Below are 25830 nucleotides of genomic sequence, written 5' to 3'. Positions count from 1 at the left end.
CACAATATATTATATTATATTTGTACATCATATTTGGCTATTGGGGCCTGGGGGGACTTAACATTATAAAAATTAATATAATATACCTAAATTTAATATACCTACACACTTGACACCTGTATAGACAGTACTTATAGACTCTATATTAATATAGATAGATAGCTAATGCGTTTTATTTCCAATTGGGGTTGTTATAGGTAGTTTAATGATCAGAATTCAGAGGTAACACTTATTCTGTAGACGACCTGACGACATATTATTTTCTCTTGATAGATTCAGAATGCACCCAAAGATTAAAAATATTTCTATCGATGTTATAATATAAACTATTTCATAGAAAACAAGTATTTTATTTATTTTTATAACGTGCCATTAACAATCTTCGAAATACTTTAAGTTAAGTAGGTTAAACTATGTGTTCTACAGCGAAGATGTTTTTTAAAACTCTTTAATTCTCCATAACTGACCGCTTTACGACTATATGAGATTGGTGGTGGCCTAAATAGTACGTAAATACTATATCAATGGAACAAACATAGATATATTAGGTAGGTACTAGTCGGTACAGCCAGTAAAGATACATTTTTTAAGATTTTTTTTTTATTTATGCTGTAACTAATGAGTAGTGTGTATTTACAAGTTAAAAAAACTGTAAGTCTTTAATGATTGATTGTAATTGTTTTTAAAAATAAGTATACGAAAAAATAATAAAAATATAATTATCTATTATACACATAAAAATTAAATGCTGTTCGTTAGTATACGCATAACTTAAAAATAAATTAACGGATTGACCGATTGACGTTTTCTTTAAAAATAAATGTCCGTAATAATTAAAAAAAGGTTTTCAAGGAAAGAAAAATTGAAAAAATTGGGAAAACTGAAAGTGATTTCTTCGATAAAATTTTTGTATGAAGTCACGACTATAATATTCATATATTTGTTAAAATTTAAAACTAATATAATAAATAAAAAAAAATAAGCAAACTCAATGGAAAAGTTAAGTTATTAAACATTCATATAACGTACCTATAATTAAGTATTTAACTATTAACTTAATATTTTTAAATAGACGACAATATAGTTAGATTTTGAAATTTTAGAGCCAAAAGTTGTTAGACTTTGAAGAAAATAATTTTCAGAAACACAATTCTAATTTCTAAGGAAACGTATAATAATGTCATTTTCTCAAATAAAAACTTAAGTTTTTCTGATTATTTAGAATGAAACATTTGAATTTGATTGATTTCATTTGAAAAGATCATAAATATATATAAATACAATAATATATGCTACACATGAGATACTGATTGTAAAAACCTTGAACTAATTTGATAAAAAAAAAAATAATTTTTGGACAACATATATTATCGGCTCTATAAAAAATAATTATATTTATGCCAGTTGGCACTTGTAAAAAAATGTGTACCATATATATGTACCTATACATATACATTTATTTGTATTTTTTTTAATTTTAAGGAATTGTAGATCTATTAAATTTGTCTGCCTTGTATTTTTTTTAAATCATTAAGGCCATTAGAAACTCGGAAATTCACGCGCCAAATACGGTGTTGCGGAAACATACAATTATTATTATACATTCTGTTCGCAAACAGAGAAAAAATTAATTCAACACAATCATTATTAAATCAAAAATTTATCAAACAAGAATATTTTGCTGTACCTAATAAATATATTTTTTTTATTGAATGTAAAATTTAAAATGAAAAATAATGTTAGTTATACATAATAATGGTTAGATGTACCATATACACCAACGTTTACAACAAATAATTTAAATGGGCTTATTTTTTATTAATATAAAATATTATTCTTATTATAAATTATAATACAAATAATACATAAATAAAAACAAAATTTTTAATTATATAAAAATAACTTTGTTAATTTAAATAATACGCATTATTTAATTTTTTGAAGGACACATTTTATTATACATTTAATGTAGGTTTATAGGGCTCGTTTTGAATAAATTAAAAATTATTTAAAACTGAAAAAGTATATTTTAGTAATTTAGTTGGACTTAACCACTGTGTATAACTATAGCTAGCTATTTTAATAATTATTTTACAAAAATAATATAAAAAGTCAACCACATTTTATTGATAATAAATGTAAAATATTATGTATTTTATTTGAAAATACAAAAATCTCAATAAAACTATTAAAATAGTACATTCGCTGACCTGGTCAAAGAGTCAAGGACAAAGAGGTTTTCGGTATAAATATTATATTACCATTGTTAGTATGTTGCAAAATTAACTATGGGAGTCTACAGCATAAACCAAACTTGTGAAGTTTCTATTGTCAGAAGTTATACTTATATTCTGTTTAGCTTATTTGCAATTTATTATATTGTGTATTTTTATTTAAAACGATATCTAAGATGGCTTATGGCTATACGTGCCTGGATTATAAAAAAGAATTATTATGTTTTAATAATTAATTAATTATATTTTATTCGAACCTATTTGTAAAGCTATTGCATTTTTCTATTGTATAGATTGTTAATAACTGATATCAATTTATTATAATAGAATTAAAATGAAATATTCGACGAGCGTCCATATTATTATTAATAAATTGTACCTATTGTCAGTGAAATATATTATGGAACTATCGAAGTTACTTTGTAGTTTGTTGATAGATTTTTTTTTTTTTATTTAGCATTAAATTTATTACAAGGAACCAAAGGATTCACAAAACAAATTCAATTAAAATCCAACACACGAACACAATATAATAGGAAAAATAATAATACTATTTTGCTGATAGAATTTTTGCATAATAATAATTTTCAATCTCGTAAAACCAATTTCTGATGTCTGCAGATAGTTGCAAAATATATTTAAATTTATATATATAAAAAAAATAAGTCACGCTAATATTATTATAAAGTTATACTGTTATAATATAGTTAAAGAAAGTCATTATACAAATGCCTGTAAAACATGTATTTGAACATTAAACTATAGTTGTATAATCCTGAATTTAACCACATTTTACAAAATATATACCTTGCATACGTTTACCTTCCTACTACACCAAAATTATAAACACGTTTAAGGAATAAAATGTATTATTATTATATATAATATTATAACCAACGATATTACGATGTTTACGGTTATTATACTTATTATAATATTTTGTATATTTTGTATAGTATTATACAAATTTATACTTTTCTTATGATAAACGTATTTTTTTTTTTTTTTTATAGAAGAATAAAGAATTGTAGAAGTTGGTTTAAAATATTAGGTTAATCATAATAATTATAATTGTCTGTAATAAACAGGTACGTATAGTAAATGTATCGCTATATAATATACTATCTAACGTGACATTGTATATTGAGACAGGGAGTAGCCAGTGCCAGGCTCGCAGGATTGTGTGTGTGTGTGTGTGTGTGTGTTTGGTGAGAGGGGTGGTAACCACTAACTATACAGGCATTGGTACTACAAAATAAAGGTCTTATCATTCATTAAATCGTATCAATAATGTGTTTCATATAATATATATGCATGTAGGGCGTGTAGTTTTATTAAGTACTGTGATTTATCGACACACATTACATCGATTTATTATTGTTATAACTTATAGGTATAATTATGTTATAACGTACAATAATATTATAAATCCCCGGGATTAGTATCTATAAGGTAGGAACATATTGGCACTTTAAAAGTTTAAACGGTTTAATGTAACGATGACGCAACGCGTGTTGCATATTAGTATGCGGTAGAAGGTATCTGGTGAGAAGATAGAGGAAAAAAAGTCGCATTCAATTGCGCGTATACCTATACGTACACCGCGTATATTATGCGTACATCGCCGCGTGGTTATCGATTATGCAGATAACCGGAGGGCACACAATATTATAATGCTGTTAGAGCATACAACAGTTAATTCCGTTGAGAAACATTATAAAGGTGTTCTTATAGATATTATTCTGTCGTGATGTAGCCGTGCCACTTTCACAGTGGGTACATGGAACGCGAGTGGAACTGATTAATAGTACGGAAATGTGCGCGTGTTCGCACACCTATTCCGTACGCGGATAAATAATATCGTACATGTTACCCTGACAATAAACGTAGGTTATGTACGTATCGGGTGTGTATGTATATTGGCCGAAATATTGATATTTTTTTTTTTTAGGTTAAGGATTATACATAATATTATGTGAAATGATATCGTTAGGTGTAGGTGTACCTATAACTTGAGGTAAAGGTTTTCAAATTTACAACACGACATCAGGGGCATACGATTTCGGACACGATTAATTTACAAGGTTAACAGCGAGAGCATGTGCGTTAAGCGTCCACAAAACATTTATTTTTTATACAATAATAAATAATGCATCGAAACCTTTCTATTATAATAATTATTGATAAATAGACTATGTATTACATTCTACAATATTCTTGAAGTTTTATACATCGTTATTCGATAAGAATTTGCAATTATTATTAATTATGCAGATTAAATGGAAAATGTTCTGTTTCGAAAATCATTTTTAAAATGTACGTAGGTATGGCGGTAGAATACTATAACTTAAGTCTAGATTATTGTTTTTAATTTTTTGTCGAGATTTTGAAAAAAAAATAACTTGTAAAATATGTATTAAATCTATTGGTTATTTGAAATTTAAAATTTCTAAGTAAAATAAATTATTGTTTATTCTAGTTAATTCGATTAACCAGTTGCTTACATTTTTTATAGATTAATATTTTCTTTTAGAATATAGATTGTATGATAACACTTTCCCCTAGAATATTTTGATTATTTCATTTCTGGTCTTATAATAATAAAAAATGTATAAATAAAGAGTACCTATACAAAAACGTTACATCATTACGCTTAATTTGAAGTGAACGTCTTAACGTAACCACGGACCACAGTCTCTACAGCTGTAAATTATTATATCGAATAGGCAGAATAATGAAATTGTCAACGGAATTATTATATTATATTATTATTTCCTTAGGTAACTGTAACAATAGGTAGTTGACGTAATAATGCAAATAAATTTGTCCCCAAAAGATAAAACGTGGTCATTATGGAAAATAAATAATAATAATTAATGAGTATATAATTATGTAGTTAATGTACCTGAGACAACACGTATGGAAGAGTGACGACCAATAAAATGGCCGCATATATTTTAATCCTCATGCCCGCTGGATAAATCTGTAAAAAAACAAAATGTTTATTAATAAAAAAACTTTATAGAACCGGCCATATTATAATCAATATACCACAACTACACATAAATATATCTTCTTTTGAATTTTATGATTCAAGAAGTTAAGTAATAACTGACACTTAATTATCTATACCTAGTGTATATAATATATAATATCTACTGTAGTACCTCTATACCTAGTTGATATTTTACGAGCTCATTTATAGTAATCAGACACACCGTCTAGTATTATAAATGTTTAACTATTACACAATCCCATTACCATCTACTACCAAATTATAATTTACTATTTCAACACTTTAAAATCTTTTTCCCGAAATAGTAATTGATTTTTTGAAATATAGTTGCCAGAACTAATGTTTTACACGGTCTGTGTATTTTCAATCTACTTATACTAATACTATTTATGTTGATATATAGGTATATAAGTACCCATTCATATTTTATTTTAGTATAGGCTTACCATATTATATTTTACTTTAACCGGGACAAATATGTTTTTATTCAATTTTTAATATCCTATTTTTGTATAACTGAAATATCGCACATTATAATGGTTAGCACTTTACTTCACACCTTTATAAAGTTAGAACTATCTCAATATTACGAATCAGAATATTAGTTACTATTTACTGACCACATTTCGATTAGCGATAATTGTGGAGGACGGATTTCTAGGTTTTCGTGCAAATGTATTGGGTTTATGCAGTTCAGTAGGAGTAAAAATGTGGGTGAATAGTTGATTACAGAATACATAAAAGCAACTATATATTTAATATAATGTAATATAATGTAATATTCTTTACGTATAAAATTCAATAATAGAGTAACTCAATTAAAAAAAAAATAATCTATAAATGAGTATATTTTACCAACTTTTAATGGAACACGAAGAGAATATTTTACTTTGGTTTTTTTTTAGAACATATTATTAATAAAATATTTTAATTTTTAAGCTTTTAAGAATCTAAAAATCCGTACTCTAATTAATAAAAAAGTCATAACTAAGACGGTACCTTTTACGAATTTCATCAGTCAACCAAAAAAATTATATGCAATAGTCATACTAAAATTTAGTATTTATAAAAATTGAAAAGTATCATTTTTTTGTTAACTAATAATTTTAATACCTTATATACCATAAAGTATAAGTTTTAATTATATACTTTATGTAAACAAATATAGTATTAATATTTATAAAAATTATTAGATTAATACTTAACAAATATTAAAATAAATAAAAACGTAATATTCTTAATGTCATAAATGTTTGTAACAATAATCTTTTTATCTGAAATATATACCTATACATCAAACATTTATCATAATAATATAAATTATTGTACCACCAAACTTATTGAATGATACACTATAATATATATAAAGGTCACTAGGGTGTAACATTTACTCGTCTAAAGAATAATATTGCATAATACGACATTTGTACTGCGAAATAGTTACAAATATTACCCACAAAATATATATATACGTGCAAACGTGCTGCCACGGCTCTAGAATACCTATTACATATGGAAGGTACACTGTTTAGTATAGGTACCATAATATAATAATATAATATGATGTGGGAGTCGTTATGTTTCTACTTCATATAAGTTATAACACTTATAAAAGTATACTAAGCTAAATGTTTATATTAATCATTGTTTTGAGTTCTTTAATCGTACCTGTTGACTTTATTTATGACTATAAATTGTAATGTAAAATGTCTTATACTATATAGATTAAAATTAAGATTAAACACCAGATTTATTTAACATATACACTAGTAATTGATTTATAGTACCTACACTAACACTCTAGTTATTATATATGTATAACATATCTATGTATTATCTATGTGTTAATCGGACTACAGGGTTTTAAAAACATTTTTTTGAAAATAACTGATGGCATCGCGGTATTAGAGAGAAAGAGGACTGAGTGCGAACTTTAAATGCTTTTCTTCCCCTTTTGTCTATACCTATACGAAAGTTATAAGAGGAAACAATTGAGGAAAATTTGATTAATAATTAATTAATATGTATGTATTTGTAAATTATGTTATTGACCAGTGGGTAGCAGGTACTTGTAGTATCTCTCTCTACCTACATACATATTTAATATAAATATAGATTTTTCATCTGAATATTACAAACCAAGTTAAATTGCAAAACTAGCTTGCAGTTGGTAATTTTTACAGTTCTATAATATTATTTGCATAATTAGTTTATAAAAAAATTAAAAATTAAATTAAAATATCTAAAAGTTATAATAAAAATCTATTTATTATAAATAAATTATACTTTATACATTTAAAATTAAAATTATATCAATTTAAGAATCCCATCATTATACGTTATGTATATCAATATTTTATAACAGGTTTAAATCGTTAGTTAGCACCTAAATCTATATCTAATAAAAAATCGACCATAATATTATACACTACGTTATAGTGTGAAATACTAGTGAGTAGCTATTGCAACTTGCCGTAGATAATCGCCTGCAGTAGAAGATTTTCAGTTAAAATTTTGTAATGGCAACAATCGTCAATCCGAAGTATTTACTTCATCAGTAGTACTTTTAAATAACAATAAACATAATAGGTACATATTTTCTCAATCTGGTGAGAGTTACTCGAGTATGAATACAATAATGAAAGAATGTTACCAAGGTTCAATATATTAATTTTAGTAATTAGATGAGAATTTTAGAAGGTCATAAACGAGACCTATGTCAAATTATTATACTTTTATATTTCATGGTATAAGATTCCAAAATATACACAAAGAACAAGTATAAGGACTCACTAATAAGTTTATACTATTCATAGTATATTAATATATATAAAAATATAATAATATATAAAACAAAAGTACAAGTAGGTATATATTATACATAGTAGAATGATGACCTCACAGTCGCTATTTTAAAATGTGAAATATTTTAATTTATAAAAATGTATGATTTATAGAACTCTTTCATTTTTCTAAAATTGATTTTTTAGAAGAATATTGTGTTGATTCGCAAACCACTTTGAGCGAAAATTAACTAAATTAAATTCTTATACAAATTTCAAAAATATGTTTTTATTTCGTGAATATTATTAAATTTTAACACTTAGAAGTTATAAATAATAAATGTATAACGAACAGAAATACTGCGATGCCTTAAAAGTTTTTAACTATTTATTTTCTCTTATAGAATTCAATGTGTGTAATAAATAAATAGAATACTTTTAATGAGGCTAATAAACGAAAATTATATGAAAATAAAATGATTTTAATTAAAATTTAAAATAATAATAATACACTTAATTTATATAGTTATATGAAGTTATAATAGTACTTCAAGTGTTTATTAACTATTCGAGTAATAGTATAAAGGTATATAATGACATGTGCCTATATATATTAAAAATATTATTGTTTATATATTCCATATAAAAAAAACCAGTCCAAGGAGTCCACAGAAAAATATATACATTACCTATTTGGCCATGTAGTTATTTCCGAAACAAAAAATCGGGCATTTAGTACGTCCGGTGTGTCATGTACACCACAAATTGTAACAAAAACGTATACCTACATATATATAATTATATACGCCTGGAAATTATTGTCCTCGTTGAATAGGAAAAAAAATTATCCGCTGTCGCCAGTGTAACCGACGACGATCGATTGACTCAGTCGTGCAGTATATAATATATAAATATACATATTAGACAAGGTAGACTTAACGACGACAGAAAGGGGGGAGGGACGAAAATGAATCTATATGTTTACTTGTCCGGTGTAGTATATAATAAAATAAAATGCATAGCGTGGTCGTCGCATGAAAGATGGGCGAAAGAATGTAGGACGAACAACGGTGCCTGGCTGCGGCGACTTAATAACAACATTCCGAAACCGGTTGGGTTTCTTTTTTAAAATACATTTTTTAAACACATGGAAATTAATCGAGTCGTATACGCGGAAACGAGAATTTCGTGCACACGGTCCAACACGTGTGCCTACCCATTATAACTATATATACCTCTTATACAGCGGTGGACGGACAGACAGAAAATTGTCATAGGTCATATACTACATAATATACGCGCCGTTATTATATACTTCAGGTTGTTGGGTCTTACAAATTTTGCGCGACAAACGTAACTCACGATTTCTGCATTTCCCCATACGATTTTCCGTCACACTAAATCCCAAACAGTACCTATATGGCTATACCGACTATATACCTCTATATACATTCGTGTACAGTACATATAGAACCATAACTTATAAGTATAGGTCTTTGATTTGTTTTTTACGTTCCTCCGTGGAAAATTCGCCAGCAGACGAAGAGCAGCTCTGCAGACAACTATTATAGACAGTTCGTGTCTTCACGCGATTTTAAAAGAGAAAGGTCTTACACGTTGCTGCGGTGGATAACGATGTGTATTAATCCTAAGAAAACGAACATATCGTATACACATATATATAAAAGCAAAGCAATCACGTGAAAAACGAAAGGAAATATGAGGCATTACTGCAGCAGTCTTGTCATTGACACAATAACGTGACTAGTTTTTACGCACTTGAACTTCAATCCGAAAACTCGCGCACGGCGCACGTGTATATATAACAGCGCCGCCCGGGTTTGACTGTATCACGATGACGCAACCACCTGCAGCTGTATTTATTTATATATTATATTGTAAAGGTATTAGGTGTATCCGAGTTTTAATGGTTTACCCTTGTAATGTCATAACTATTGGATATCGCCTGCCCGTCGATGTTTTCATTGTTGTATGCTATATATACGTGACAATAGTTAAATAGTAAACACATACCTACTTAAGACCATTTGCATTGTCCATTATTCAGAAAAACAACATTGGTTAAATTACATAAAAAAACACTCAGAAGACCTCTACAGACCATAATATTGTTTTCCAATAATTCATAAAAACGTATAAGTTGTTTACTGTTTTATCGAAAAAAAAGTTGAAAATCACTCGAACCAAGAAAATAACAGGTACACGACTGAACTTGTTGGCCTTTTACGCAGATAAAAGGAGAATAAAACCTTCTATTAGATCTAGCTGTATTATTGCAGTACATATAGAATTTAACATTACCTATATTAAACAAACAATTTAGAAAAATAGAGATAATCTTAACTCTACGAAGCAGTATACCTATACCAAAGTGTTAAAACCAGTTTTTTGAATTCATCATTCTAGATTCGATCATACTATTTTGATAAACATAACATTATAGATTGCTTTAGATACAACATTTTAGAAAAATGAGCAAATTTTTCCAACTCTAACCGATGAATTAAAACTGGTTTCAAAAATAATCTTAAATAAAATAAATCTGGTATCTAGTTAGATACAACGTCTCCATAACGAGTTTTTTGGAATTTCAATTTTCCGTTCTGTATCTGAGCAAACTAACAGTCTATCAGTATTTATACTTTAATACCTATATGAATTATGATAATTAATTTACCGTTATCATTAAAACAAATAAAATGTATACAAATTTCACAATCGGTTGTGTTCAATATTAATTATAATATTATACATGAATCCTAAGACTAAATTAAAAAAAAAATACTGGAAAAATGTGGAAAAAATCAGTGGACAGTGGACACGTGTCGATTAAAAGTAGATTTTGTGATGATTGTTAAAAAATCTACAATTTTATTATTGAGGAACGGCAATATTTTCGTCAGTGGGTATTCTATTGTTTATTATCGTAATAATAAAATCAACAATAATCTCAGTCTCTCATTTTTTACAACAGTATTTACACAGGTTACAGGTTTAATACATACTATAGTCAGTGTACATATTATACATCATAGTATATGTACACATATATACCTACAAATGGTATTGTATCCGTATTCGTATACATTACTCGTATTATTGTTGGCTTATGTTTGAACACGATAAAAATAAAACTACCGTCGTAGTCGTTTGATAGTGCGTATACGTGTTGAATGTATTGTACAGTATGTAAGCCTTGCTATCAGACAACAAAACACATATTTCACTATTGAAAAAAAGAGTAATATTAGGTATATATATAAATATATAATATATATTACCTGTACGCCTATACCTAACACTAACAACGCCGTCGACAGCTACTGGTCCTTTTTTCAATTCGTTCGTTCACCCACAATAGACGGTTCATGCGTTATTCGAAATAATATAATGTAATATAATAATACACTGTTTTCCTCAGACATTGAAACAGGCGTCCCCGAGACACATAAATTTGATAATTTATCGCACCATTCCAAACCTGCAGCAAGTAGATATATGTATATATGCGACAAGAATGTTCACGGCTTTGCACAACACCCCAGCCCACCACTGCCCCCGCGACTATACTATTTATATTATTATGATATTACCCACGACGGTTATTAAGACCAATTATTTAACGCGCGGGCGACACAATAAGCCCATGACCACTTTCTCACGAAATTACCCAGCGAATAGTACAACGAGTAGGTAAATACATGATAATATATATCATAATAATGCAATAATTCTTATAACAATAAAAACATATACTCGGGTATTATAACATAAAATGTAAGTATACATTTACGTATATTACTGTAATTCGCTTTTCCACGTTCCGACCAATACTATAATATAAGTATAGTAGCACTATATAGTTGTAAGTATATGTACAAATCTAGGTTAATTTTACGGAACGCGTAGTTTCGTCACATCAGATCAAACCCGTGCGCGACTGCGAGATGAACCGATTCCGAGGGATTTTAATGATTTCATTAGTATATAATAGGCAATTGGTAATAAGGTATAGGTATATCGATATACTATTATATCTGTTTGTTTTTACCCGTTAAACTTTACGGTATAATTCGTTATCGATGTTCGAGCTCGAGATCACTGGACGAAACTCATTCATTTGGTGTGACGGCGGCATGCAGGCTGAGTGTTTAAACTCGTAAAAAACCGAAAAAACTCAACCGGATGACGGGACCAAGACTCTCTATATAGCTAGAGCTATATTATGAATTTTTTCTTCATTATTGTTTAATTTATGCTGCAGGTTCGGCTACGCCATCCGAATACTAAATGCGCTTATATACATATAAATATATACGGTAATACTTTACGTTGCACAGGAGAAGTGTAAAAAACGCTCGTCGGTAAAGCAACGCAGGTCAAAAACCCAACCACATCATATATTATAATGTCATGTATCCTCCGTCGTCGTGGCGAATCGATGATAATATTATTTCTGTCACACCTATATCGTTCAGATGTCAAACCGTTCGTCTTGAATATTAAATCCTCTTCTGCATACACGCGCATGTGGACAGTTTTCAAACATGGGTAATATATGCGTTTCCGTCCCTCCCCGAATGAGCACATCGCACCGTGTATAGGCACCTAATATATTATGTACACGGGCAATTGCACGCGCGACGTTGACGACGACAACAATTCCATAATATTATAACCGTCTATTTGGGTTCAAAACAAAGATCGTACATGAAGTGTATGATAATAATATTATTATATTGTTAAATTCATTGGAGCACGCAATATGACGTAATACGTTCAAGACGAAATACCTGTGCGTCTTTGCACGCCCACCGAATGTTTTTTTTCGCGATTCGGACCAACCCTCGAAACGTATTTACTTCAGTAAATACGATAATAATAAGAATAACTTGCACATGTGTATGAATCCATTGAACCATAGCCAATATAATATGTACAATGTACATACTTAGGTTCCTTCTGTAGTGCCGAACACCTGCGCGTTACGTTACCGGCTGTTGCACCCGCTCTTGTATGGCTTTTGAACCAACACGGTCAACACGAACACGGTGAACCATAACTCAACTACATCAGCACACCTTAATAATAATAATATATAATATTTCATTAAACCGCATGAGGACCGAAATGTGTTTTTGGTATGTATGATAATTTTCCAATTATCAGCTGTACTTACCAGCTATAGCGTAAATTCAGTCTATATAGGTATATAATATAATTTTCCTTTGAGTTTCCCTATTGTTTGACACGAAAAGAAAACACGAAATAACGAATAACGATTAAAAGTAGAAGAATAATATATAGCGATAATGCTCGATAATCAATAGTAAAAGTGTTTGGATAACGCTAACCTAGGTTTTCCGTTTTGTTTTTTTTTTTTTTTTTATCCGTCGCGGTATTGTGGTGGATTTCGAATATCGTTAACAATAGTGTGGGTGGAGAGTAATTTATAAAATATCTCGTCAGATTATTAAACCTAAGCCTGTAAAATACGTGCGTTCAAATTTTAATTAAATATTTGAAGTGTAGCCGTTTTTATGTACGCGATAGGTATAAATACAGACGATGTTTGCGTGAAACGAAAACCGTCGTAATCATACATATAGGTATATATACTCATGTATAGGTTACCTGCATAGGTTTTTGCTTTTATACAAAGAAAGCGCGCATTTAATGCAGTTTCAGAGTTATTTTTTTATCCTTTTAAATACGCGTCTGTGTACGAGACAGGAGACTTCATCCTATATACCCGGCCACAATATAATAATAATTATATCTACTGAGTCAGCTCTATATTATATCGACGGTGCATTCCTGTTGGCTATAAATTCGTCGGCTGCAGTATATTATATATATATATATATATAATAAGTATCTATATAGGTACGCGATAACCGGACTGTAGATTCTATACAAGAAGAAAACGCCAGGGGGCAATAAAACTCTTGCAATGTTCAACATACCTATAATGACGGACCGTATATAGTTGGATTTAGCACAATGTCCAAAACGCAGTACACGCGGCGCGTATTACATATATAATATATTATTAACATCGAAGATTACAAACAATCAATTTAGTCAATTTACACGTAGGTACCGAATTCTACAAATGTATAAAATATAATAACTGGTTCAACAAGTCAGTTCTTTTTTTTTTTTTTGTCGTAATTACGACGCAATAATTAATATTTGTATGTACTATAGGCAACAAATAGAATTTTAATTGATGGAAGAAGAAGTATAGTTGGTCTGCTCACAGTTATTCACGAAAGAACCTCGCGCGCATCGTTATTGTTAATTAAAAAACCGTTTTGGCTTTCATACAAAAAAAAAAAAAATGGTAATAATAATATAATAATAATCGTTGTAAAATGATTTCCGGAACATTTTTCGCTCCGTCACGCAGTTTTTGTCGTGTGGGACTGTGGGAGTAGTGCAAATCTGTATACGGTATTATATCGTAGTATGTATACGAACAGCTATAATAATATAATATGATATTAATATTTAATACTTTATACAATTATCGTTATATAATAATTCGTGCCACATGTTTACGTGATCAGATGAAGAACCTTCCAAAATAAGAATATATTGTGTACCATAACTTTCGTTTAAATAATGAATTTAAAATGTACAATGTACAAGAAACTTATATTTATGAATTATGATGAATGATTTATGTATAATAATTTGTTTGCATCAAGTAACATTTGTTCATTTTCCGAGTTCAAATGCCTTTTAACGTTGAAAATATCATGCAAATGAATCGATTAGGTACTGCTGCAGTGCTTATTCTATATTGGTTATAACATATTAGTTATCATCTTAACTTGTTGATCAATAAATCAATTCACTATAGACGGATACACGAATTAGTCGTGGTTCAATTATCAATAGTAATATTATTACAAACACGATATACACGTATTATCGGATTTTGAACTGAATCTAACGCATTGTAGTTAACTGTAAACAATAAGAATTTAGTATAAAAACACGTTAGTATTATACGATTCCGGTTGTATATTATCGTTTGACTTTGAATTTATTACACGGGTAGGTGCTTATCAAAAAAAAAAAAAAAATTAACATATTTTGGACATATTTTAAAATTTTAAAACTTAAATTCCTGTCTCTAAGACTTATTATAATAGCCGTACACGTATACACCTAATGGCTATAATATACTATTTAAATATTATTATACATATTATTATTATTATTATTATTACATATTTGGGTACGAAAACGATTCATCACGATGACGATTAGAACGGACACCGCGTGTGTGTGAAAAGACGTAAATCGCCGAATCCGATTCGGCGCGGACCTCGTACGCCACACTATTATATTATTATTATTATTTTAGTCGTCGGTCGTCCGGTCCACGGCACGTCGTCGTACCTATTTATTACGACTTACGCGAGTCAGTGGCATCGCGTCGCCGATCTGACCGACCGGCCACGGACGACGGCGGTGCCAGCTCATCAGCTCGGCGGCGGCGGCGGCATCGGTGGCCCGGGAGGAGTTCGATGCTCCCGATGACTTCCTCTACTGCCGCCGCCGCCGAGCTCGAGCGCGTTCGTTCGCCGCCGCCGCTCGTACACACCACCACCGTATTATTATTATTATCATCATTATACGTCACTGGGCCAACAACCGGTTTACGCGAGCGGGGCGACGCGCCCGGCTCCTACGTGTAATTTTTTTGCCGGCCAACGCGACGTGCCTATCGAATTACCGGACGACGGTCCGGACGAGCGTCGTAATAATAATTAAAATGTGGGTAACGAACGTCGTTTTTTCCGCACTCGGCGGTCCGTGCCAATATATAAAGACATCTCGCGTATTGTGTGAGTGTGTGTTATAATAATATATTATAATATATACTCGCGTGTGACTTGCGTGTACCCGTCGGTATTTATTAATAATAATAATAACCAATAATAATAATTGTTGCGAGTCGAGTCGAGTGTCCGGTGATCGAACCGTCGAGTATATAATATAGGAAGGAGGGATCGCCGCTGTGCGAATGATAATCGCGGACGTGGGGTTTTCGCACTACAAACAGATATATACATAGGTACACATACGTAGAATATATGATATTGCGCAACAAGACAACACCTTAAAATCTCGTTTCAGAGTTTAAATCGCGTACGGCGTACGTATATCTACCTGCACGCGCGTTTCGTGTACGTAAACGTATAATATAAAAATATTATTTTTTTCGATACGCAGAGAAAAAAAAACATCGTTAACGGGCGCGTAACGGGATCGTAGCCGACGCGATTTGATATAACACAATGTCATGTATAGGACATGGGTGGTATAAGGTATTATATTATTACACGTCTCATACGTTTACTCGTATGTAGGTATATAACCACCGAACGTATACATATAGTATTATCCGGCCGACGTATACCCGAAATCTCGTTTCTCAGACGCTTTGAAGATACGCTAAGGTATACCTGTGCGTCGCGGCTGCAGGGGCCGTAGATATAAATTATTATTATAGTGACAGGCGAGGCGCGCACACACACACATATAAACGAATAAATAGGATGGGTCACGTTATCCGGGAGAGACGACGGTTGGTCGTTGCCACTTACCCATTTTTAAAGTGTATAAGGTAGAAAAACCACTTTTCAAAATCAATTTCCAGAGGGAATTTGTTGTTATATTCTTATTTATTATTATGAAACGCACCCCCGAAATACTCCGCCAAGAAGAACAACAATAACATAAATTCTCATACCTACTCAGCCACTCCGGTATATATGTATAGTCATAAAAGTAATGTAATAACCATCTTGATTCGAGCTGCAGGGGCGTATCAGAGTGCTATATATAGCGATAAATGTTCATCATTGTTGTGGATTTTCGGTTAAATAATTATAATATGATATACGACCCAGGGTTTCTAGACTCTGACGGCGTCAGAATTCTAAGGATCGACTTGTTCACGATATCGCGTGTAGACGTGCCGAAAGACCAAAATTCCAGAGTGTCTACAATCGTAAAAAATTATCGTTTGCTCGAAAAAGCACGTCACTCACTCATATACTCCGAGGGGACAATAAACGTCGTATAGAGTGCTACATGATTTAACTAATAATATATTTAACAATAGTATAGCATTGTGTATTATACAGTGAAATATTATGAGAAAAATTATTCCGAGAAAAATACATCGTGAAAGAAGAAAAATATCCAAAATATAAATAATTAAATCTATATAAATGAATATTCTTATTGAGTTTATTAAAACTATTATTCCAAGTCTAAAATCAAATTTTCCAATTGGTTAAAAACACACAGTCTCAACTTATAAAGTTGTATACATACTTAATGTATGAAAGTTGAAAATACCGATAGGTAAACCATAAAATTAATTATTGAATCTGTATTATTCTCGAGTATATTGAACTCTAGAGGATTCGTTTCTAAACAACTTGGCATAACTTATTTAAAAATTTGTTAAGTATACTTATATTTTATCCGAGTTTTGTGTATTATGATTTTGTCCTAATTTATATAGATATTATTCTACCTGCAATACATTGATTTCACGATTCGTATATACCACAGAGAAACAATAATAAACGGAGTATTAAAGACACATAACCACCACATTTCACGGTTCGTGTAACGACGGTGCGGCGTGCGATTTATAGGAGATGTGATGCATATTATTATTTTTATTATCATCGCGTACCAATAATAATACAAAGCGGCGTTAGAAAAAAAAAAACACGAACGGAAAAACAGGCCGAAAATCGTTTTGCGATTCGCGTCGGTCGGTCAACGATTGAACTTGTATAGGTATACAGCGTCGGTGGTATATGCTAATGTATAATAGGTATAATATACTGTTGTATGTATATACTATAATTTATCTATTAATCCACCAAACTCGCCGTATAATGTTTTGTACACATGTCAGTATTTGCTGTACCTACTTACGACCGACTGCAAGTACACAACGCATCACGTGTAGGCGTGTAACGCATGAGTCCTGCAAACTGCTGCGGTGCGACGTCGTCGGCGTGTAAAAGGTCCATTATATACCTACAGCGGCGGCGGTGGCGTAGGAATAATACCATATTATAACTAGAGCATATCCGTGGGCTTTTAAATCGTGTATACGGTTCGTGATTCGACCCGAAGTACATAATAATATAATCTTATGTACGGCGTTGTTGTTGCAGCAGACTGCAACAGTTGCTGTGCGATGTATATAGGTCCGGCGAGAATAACGATGCAGCACAACTGTTTACGTGTATGGTAGATAGGTATAGGTAAATATAATAATAATATGTACTTGTAATATTCTAATTTTCAATATTATAATATATTATGTTATATGCGTGTACTGAGTAGTTGTTGTTACTTATTAGCTAGCTGGCGTATAACGTGTACAATATGTATTGCGCGCAGGCTACGACTATACATCGACGATCTGTTTTTAAACGAACGTCCCGCAGCGCACGCGCGCTCCATTATTCACGGTATACGCGCGCTTTAATCCGTTATCAATTAATCGTATTAATTAAATTTGCCACCGAATCGTATGCGCCACCGAAGTCCACAACAATATACCGATCGATAACACATGGCGCGAGAAACACAAAGTACCTGAATCATAATAGAATAATCAGGTAGCCGTTGCAGATTAGGCAAGTACGACGTACAATAATAACTATTAATATACATACGCATATAATAATGTAGGTATAGTAGGTACCTATACAGAATGCTTCACAAAGCATGCTTACCCCAATTGTTTTCTTCAGTAATATAATTATTTAAAACCTGATTTTTTGAATTTTTAAATATACTTATAACGACCATGTTTTCAAATTCTTGAGATTTGTTTTGACTATTTAAAAAGTATCCTGTAGCGGTACAAACTTATGTTTTTCAAACAAGAATTTTTTACCAAAAATTATTTAGAACATAATCATTATATTATACTTTTTTGCCTGATTATTAAATTTGTATTTATTATACATCTTCGAAGAGTTATAGGTATTATTATTTTCATCAACTCGCAGTTATACTCTATCACGCGTTGGTATATTATATTATACATTTTATAGCCCTACATGCTATCATTATGCTCTGTATGCTGCAGCTATGGCGATCATTTCATTCTCTCGGACTACAAATAACTATGTATTTGTGCTATATAGCGGCATATCTGTGCGTATGGATAATATTATATTTTAGACGACCGTGAAAATCGTCATCTTCTTATTTGTTGCTGCAGCTACTACAGCGGACAACGCCATTGCAATGACTGTCGAAAATTGCGATCATCGCGTATGTGTGTGTGTGCTTAAAAACCGCGGACAATGACTTAACGATCACTCTTGCATGTGCAAACATTATATATATATATATATATAAACGACTACAATACAATACGACGTGGCGATGATGCCGAGAAACAGAATTGAATTGGTGAACTCGTATTTTATTATAAAACTAACCGCGGAATACGGGTACTGGACGATAATAATAATTATTAAGATATTATAAGCGTTAACGTAATAAAAATACGTAACAGCTCGTTTTGTATATACAATACAATGTCGCAAACGATACGATCAACTACATGTATTTCTATTATTATTATGTGTAATCGTAAGTATATAATAGGTATATACCTACCTATCATAAGACATGACGATCCGTCTGCCAGAAATCATTTAACGCTATATGCACTTGATTTTTTCCTCGTAATAATTATCATCGATCTAATGCAGCGCACGATTATATTTAACAATGTATTTTTTGACAGACGTATGTATAGTTACCGTCGTAAATGTCATATTACAATATTGTATAGCGCAGTTAAGTTACCAAAATAAATCGTTTGCCGGAGCGCGCAGGTGAAGTGTGATTTACATTTAATACCACTGACTGGATATAAAGTATAAATAGTATAATCAGTTATATATATAAAAAAAAACGTATCTAAAACGTTTAACGTTAATTATATTTCATTCATGTACGGCTGTTTAAGTCTCTGTAAGACGAAACATATATTTTCCCTACGCCGTTATGTTTTTTTGGCGTGTCTACGTATGACTATACGTATGTGAGTTGTGAGTCGGTATGTCTATGTATAATATTCGTTATAAGTTCATAGGTATCACATATTCACATAGGTACTAATAATATGTACTATATATATATATTATACATTAATATGCTTCAAAGCAATACCACCTCTGCACGTATTTATATATAGGTATATCATATGTATAATTATCTTTCTGACATTTATTTTCTCTTTATAGCCATAATAGCGAAATACATCTTACCAACAGGTCAAGTTCATTAAATCATCACGCGCACACCGCCTAGTTGAAGAATTCGACTAGGTATATTTAATAGTTTATAGGTACTATTTATTAGGACCTAATGATTAGGGGGTAGGCACCATCTACCAAAAATATAAATTATAAAACCAATATCATATTTCAACTACAATTTGTTTTTATTATATCCGATATGAATAGGTACATACTACATACATTATTAATGACTGTCTAAATTATGTATCCGACATTGTATATATAGCTAGGTACACATTTTTATGAAATACGCAAAAATCTTATAAATTATGACACAGAAACATTATTTGTTATATTATCGTAATTAATTGAACAACTAGTGACTAATTGAAGTTGCTAAGTATGTAAAATTAATAACAATATTAAATTACATACTTAGTAATATAAGCTATATAAAATTAAAATTTTAAATGTAAATGTGTGATAAGTGATGTTAATTTTTCAAACTTAATTAAATATTTCATTTTAATAAAAACATGTACCTATGTTTTAAAACTATATATTCTGACTTTTTAAACAGTTAAATAAAAATAAATTGTAAGAGTTCTACAGTATAAATTACTCGTGTATAAACTTAGATATTTCTATAATAGGCAGTAGACAATTACGGGCATACCTACTCTCAGGAAAAGAATTTCACTAGAAGAAAGTACAAAGTCGCGAACGGTTTTATATTTTTTTACAAAGTAAATTTTTATAAACTCTATATTATAGTTATACTGTTTATTATAATAAATATCGTATTTGTGTATTTATTATATAAATATATTAAAAATAAATTTGTTTAAATAGTAGTTAATTCTAATCATTTAAAACTGAAATAAAAAATTTTAAATTGTTTTATAGTAAACCAGTATATTACACATGGACTTTAACGAACTCTATAAGATAATCAATATCCATACTTACATAATACAATAGATACGTGAAATTTATGTTATAAATTATTTTTATTATAGAATAGAGGACACTATGTATGAATTGTATATCTGACCCACAGACGAGAAATTATTTTTTTGTGGTAAACTAAATGAGAAGTTATTGAAAATATCCTAGATTCATGTTGCTTTTCAAAAATATTAATCATATCGTCCCTTATCGTAGAAGTTTTGAATAATATTATATACTTAGAATTTCAAATAAAATATTACACGTATTAATAAAACATTTTAAATTTTCACTACAGAAATCTGTAAATATGTAAATTTATCTTTATTTTATTAATGTTTGATTTGTGTTGTATAAAAATATTACGATTCAACGAAACTGCATATTTTGTTTTTATAGAAGCTTTATATTGATAAAATGTCTGTGACTTCAATAAAATGTATGTTATTAATAACAGTAACTCCTTAAACAATATCAATTAATAATTATAATATAATCACAAATATGAACATCCGTTGTAAAATATTTTATTAAAACGGGATCTACATTCTACACCAGCACATCAATGATATTTTATTACGTCAAAACGAAATTTATAAAAATAATAACTTTAAGGTAAACAGTTATAATTTATAATTAATTTTCATAACATAGAAGTGATGTTGCACATTTTATCTTATTATTAGAAGTTTAAAAAAAAAAATATGGAAAAATGTCACTTTCACAATTCACAAACCATAAAAGTTATTATAAATCAATGATTGGTAATTATAAGTAAAAACATGAAAATAATATATCATAATAATTGAAAGTAATGTATTACATCTTAAACCATAGGATGTTTGTAAAAATTATAATTTCTTTTACTATTATTTAAAATATAAAATATATTTTCATATTACAGTACTTGTATTATAATATAATTTTTTTTATGTAGTATGCACATCATGACATTTTGAAAATAATGACTTGGCTTTTAGTTGGATCCCACGGTTATATAAACCATATTTTAGCTTGAGGGTTGGGCGAGACATGTGTTAGACTCAACACAATAGATTTTTTAAATCCCTGCAGTGTAGGAGGGGACATATATCTTTGACAAAAATGTACCTACAGGTGTTTATAAAAATTATGAGTAATATATTTTTCTTTGTAGAAATATTTATTTGAACTGAGTTTTTGGTGACTTTTATAAATTACGAATACAATCCCTAAAAATATACTTAAATTTTGTATTGACTTTGATGTTCAGCTAAAAGAACACAACGATATTTTTCGAAAAAAATTTCGATTGACAGCGGACAAATATAATATCATACAGTCATAACGTACCGTGTAATTAGATATCATAACTTTGGTGCCGTTGACCTACATTTAAGCACAAAAGACTATTATCTACGGTTAGATTGACTTCAGATGTACACAATAAAATATTACAATTCTATGAGACTATACAATGACATTAATACTAACCGTATCCTAAGGTTTTTAAAACCACACACAGATTATCAAGATCGATACTTAAGTAGTTTACTAGAATGCACGAGTACAAATTGGACATTAATAACAATCAAATATAAAATATAACTACTATATACTATTCAGATACACTTGCAAACATTATAAATTAGCAAATAATTAACAAATAATATTTTATAGGACGTATATATAATAATTTAGTTCATGGAATATAATTTGTTAATTCGTAAAAATATATTAAGGAATTTTTAATTTGATTCGAGAATTTTTTCTTAAATTATCTTAATATAAATAATTCTTATTTCTTTTTAAATTAAAAAAATCTTAGATTTTAGGGGAAGAAATAAAAATAAAAATATTTGTTTCTTACCTGTATTCTTTTTAAGTAACTGTTTAATCCATCAAAACACCATATTCCTGCAGGAAAATATTAACACTTTCACCTAACCGGCGGTACACTTATCTAGAATATTACACAAAACTTTAAAAATTGAAAAATACTAAATAACCACTAGCAAATAGTTAAATGCAATAATAAAAATGTGCCTAGGTAATGGTTAGTAAAAACGATACCGGTATTGCGACACCTTTACTCGGAGCCGTCCAACCGACACGGGTTATTGTACTTAACTACCTAGAAAGAAGAAACCTGTTGGCCAAGACAGGCAGGTGCGCCCCTACCACTACGGCGCGCAGGTAAAACGGACAAATTATTGTGGCGAGTGTTCCTTCCTAAATAATGAAAATCGAGTTGATAATAATATTATACATCATTATAAAATAATAATTAATAAGTAATAAACTAATAATTAATGATAAAATACTAAAAGTATCAGTTTTATAAATTTGTTATTATTTCTTTTAAATACCTAACTATAAAGATCAGATTTATTATGATACGTATGCATTGCATAATATAGTTATATTTACTTAACGTAAGTATCAAATTATATATAACATGAAACTTTTTAGTTTTTTTTAAATATTTCTTTTATTCTTCACTACAGTAAATATTAATAATTAATTACAAATAACTGATGTTGATGTATCCTCGGAGCCTCGAGGTACAACATTTTGAACAAATTAATTAAAAATAGTTAAAACATATATGCACAAACACACATTTCGTTTATAATATAATATTAAATCATATTCCTATAACAAACTATTAAAAAAAAACCAACTATACCTATAGTATAATAATATATACTTTTGTATTTCTGTTTAAACTTAAATGTAATTTAAACGTATATAAAAACAATAAAAATTAATTTAAGTATAAATACATATTATTTATTTATTTAATACTATACTAAAATTTTTTAAAAGCATATAATAACTGTTTACTCTAAACATGAATGGAAACTGAAACAGTGAAGTATACATTTAGCCATTTAGGTGTACTATATTAACACTTTACGTAGTTTAAACGTATTGATTAAACGAAATTTTTGTATTTCTCATCGGTCGTATAAAATATAGTTGATACTAATAAAAGTAAATAATTTCCAGTAATTTTCAGAAAATAAACAGAAAAATCGGATGTATTAGTTTCCAAAAAAATCAATTTTACGTATTTTATTGTAACGAATTAAATGTATTAACTTTAATTTTTTAGTAAATATTTAATATATTAGCATTTTAAATACATGATATTCGATGTCTATTTCGAGAAGTATTAAACGTTTTCTATTTTAATATGATATAATTTTTGTTTTCGAGTATAAATCCTTAAAAATATAAACAAGATTTTTCATAAGTTTTTAAGAGTGATAAAGGTTGAAATTAACGAATTTTTTCGTATACGATGATTTATAATTGAATTCAAATTTATCCCACCCATTACAATGAATTATAACATATCCATTACATTAAAATATACTTGCTATACATCAAAGTGAGTTCCCAGATTTTTAATTTTAATTACATATTATTATAATAACATAAGTGTGGTTACTTGTTACGCATAAGTTATAATTGTTATAACTTATAAGTATTTTAAAAATTTAAATTGATAATATTTTTTTTATTAATAATAAAAATTTGTTAGCAAAGTTATTGTAAAGTATGACTGGTTATATGGTTGATATTATATTTATTATTAGATTGGTTTATTCTTATTGATACTTAAAGACAGTAAAAATAGTAAACAAAAGCAATTAATGTAAAGAGTAGCTTTAAATTAATCATTTTTTTAATCTCAAAAAATAAAAATAAATAAATATAGATTCTCCAATTACATCAATTATATTTAGTATCATCAAATTAATATTTATTTATTTATTTGTATACAAATATAACCTATTAAATTAAAAAATAACACCAACTAATATCTAAATTTTAAAAATAAATAAACTCAATACTGCTATGATAAAATCGAATCTAAGTTTTTTGTAGTAGGTATAATATTATGTAAAATTTATAAAGCTATAAAATTATAAATAATAATAAATAGCAATTAAATATATAATTTTTGAATTGAAAATAATGTAACAAATATTATATAATAATAAATAAAAAAATGAGTAATAAGTAATAAGAATATAATTTTATATAATTAACTGATTAAACAATATTATCAAAACTGATTTAAATTTACTTTTTTTGCCTTTATTTGAAAGTAATTTACCTATTATTTAGGGTCAACTTAGTTTAGTACCTAACTAAAATTGTACATATTATGTATAAATTAAAAAAAATAAATTATTTGTAAGAGTATTTTTTTATTTAATCTTTGGTTTCATAGAAATGTTTTTAATAACTTTTACATGACTCATCAAATTTTAATAATCCCACGTAACTATTTGTATTATTATTCTTAACCTGTTTTCTACGTGTAAAAATTATAAACGAAATTAAATGCAAACAATTGATGAAGCATATTAGTGTAGTGTAAAATATGTATCATTTAAAAGCTAAGAATTATTATTTTAAAAAGTACTTACCAACAAACTTTAACAATTTTGTATTAATTTACTTATTAAAGTTATAACTTTTAGTTATAAATATTATATACTTTTTGTTTTATACCA

At 28.9% G+C, this 25830-nt stretch overlaps 1 protein-coding gene across 1 annotated transcript in view; it reads right to left on the bottom strand.

Annotated features, from left to right (window-relative positions):
- Positions 1–23439, bottom strand: part of LOC114126098 (sushi, von Willebrand factor type A, EGF and pentraxin domain-containing protein 1) — a 51194-nt gene extending 27755 nt beyond the window's left edge. The window contains exons 1-2 of the mRNA XM_027989976.2: positions 23169–23439; positions 5140–5217 (exon numbers count right to left, since the gene is read on the bottom strand). Coding sequence (XP_027845777.2) covers positions 5140–5202 — 63 coding nt within the window. The 5' untranslated portion in view covers positions 5203–5217; positions 23169–23439. The remainder of the gene's footprint in view (positions 1–5139; positions 5218–23168) is intronic.
- Positions 23440–25830: the final 2391 nt, after the last annotated feature.

Source organism: Aphis gossypii, chromosome 1 (assembly GCF_020184175.1).
Source record: "Aphis gossypii isolate Hap1 chromosome 1, ASM2018417v2, whole genome shotgun sequence".
NCBI classification, from domain to species: domain Eukaryota; kingdom Metazoa; phylum Arthropoda; class Insecta; order Hemiptera; family Aphididae; genus Aphis; species Aphis gossypii.
Note: the sequence above shows the minus strand (reverse complement) of the source record. Positions and strands in the feature narration are given on the sequence as shown.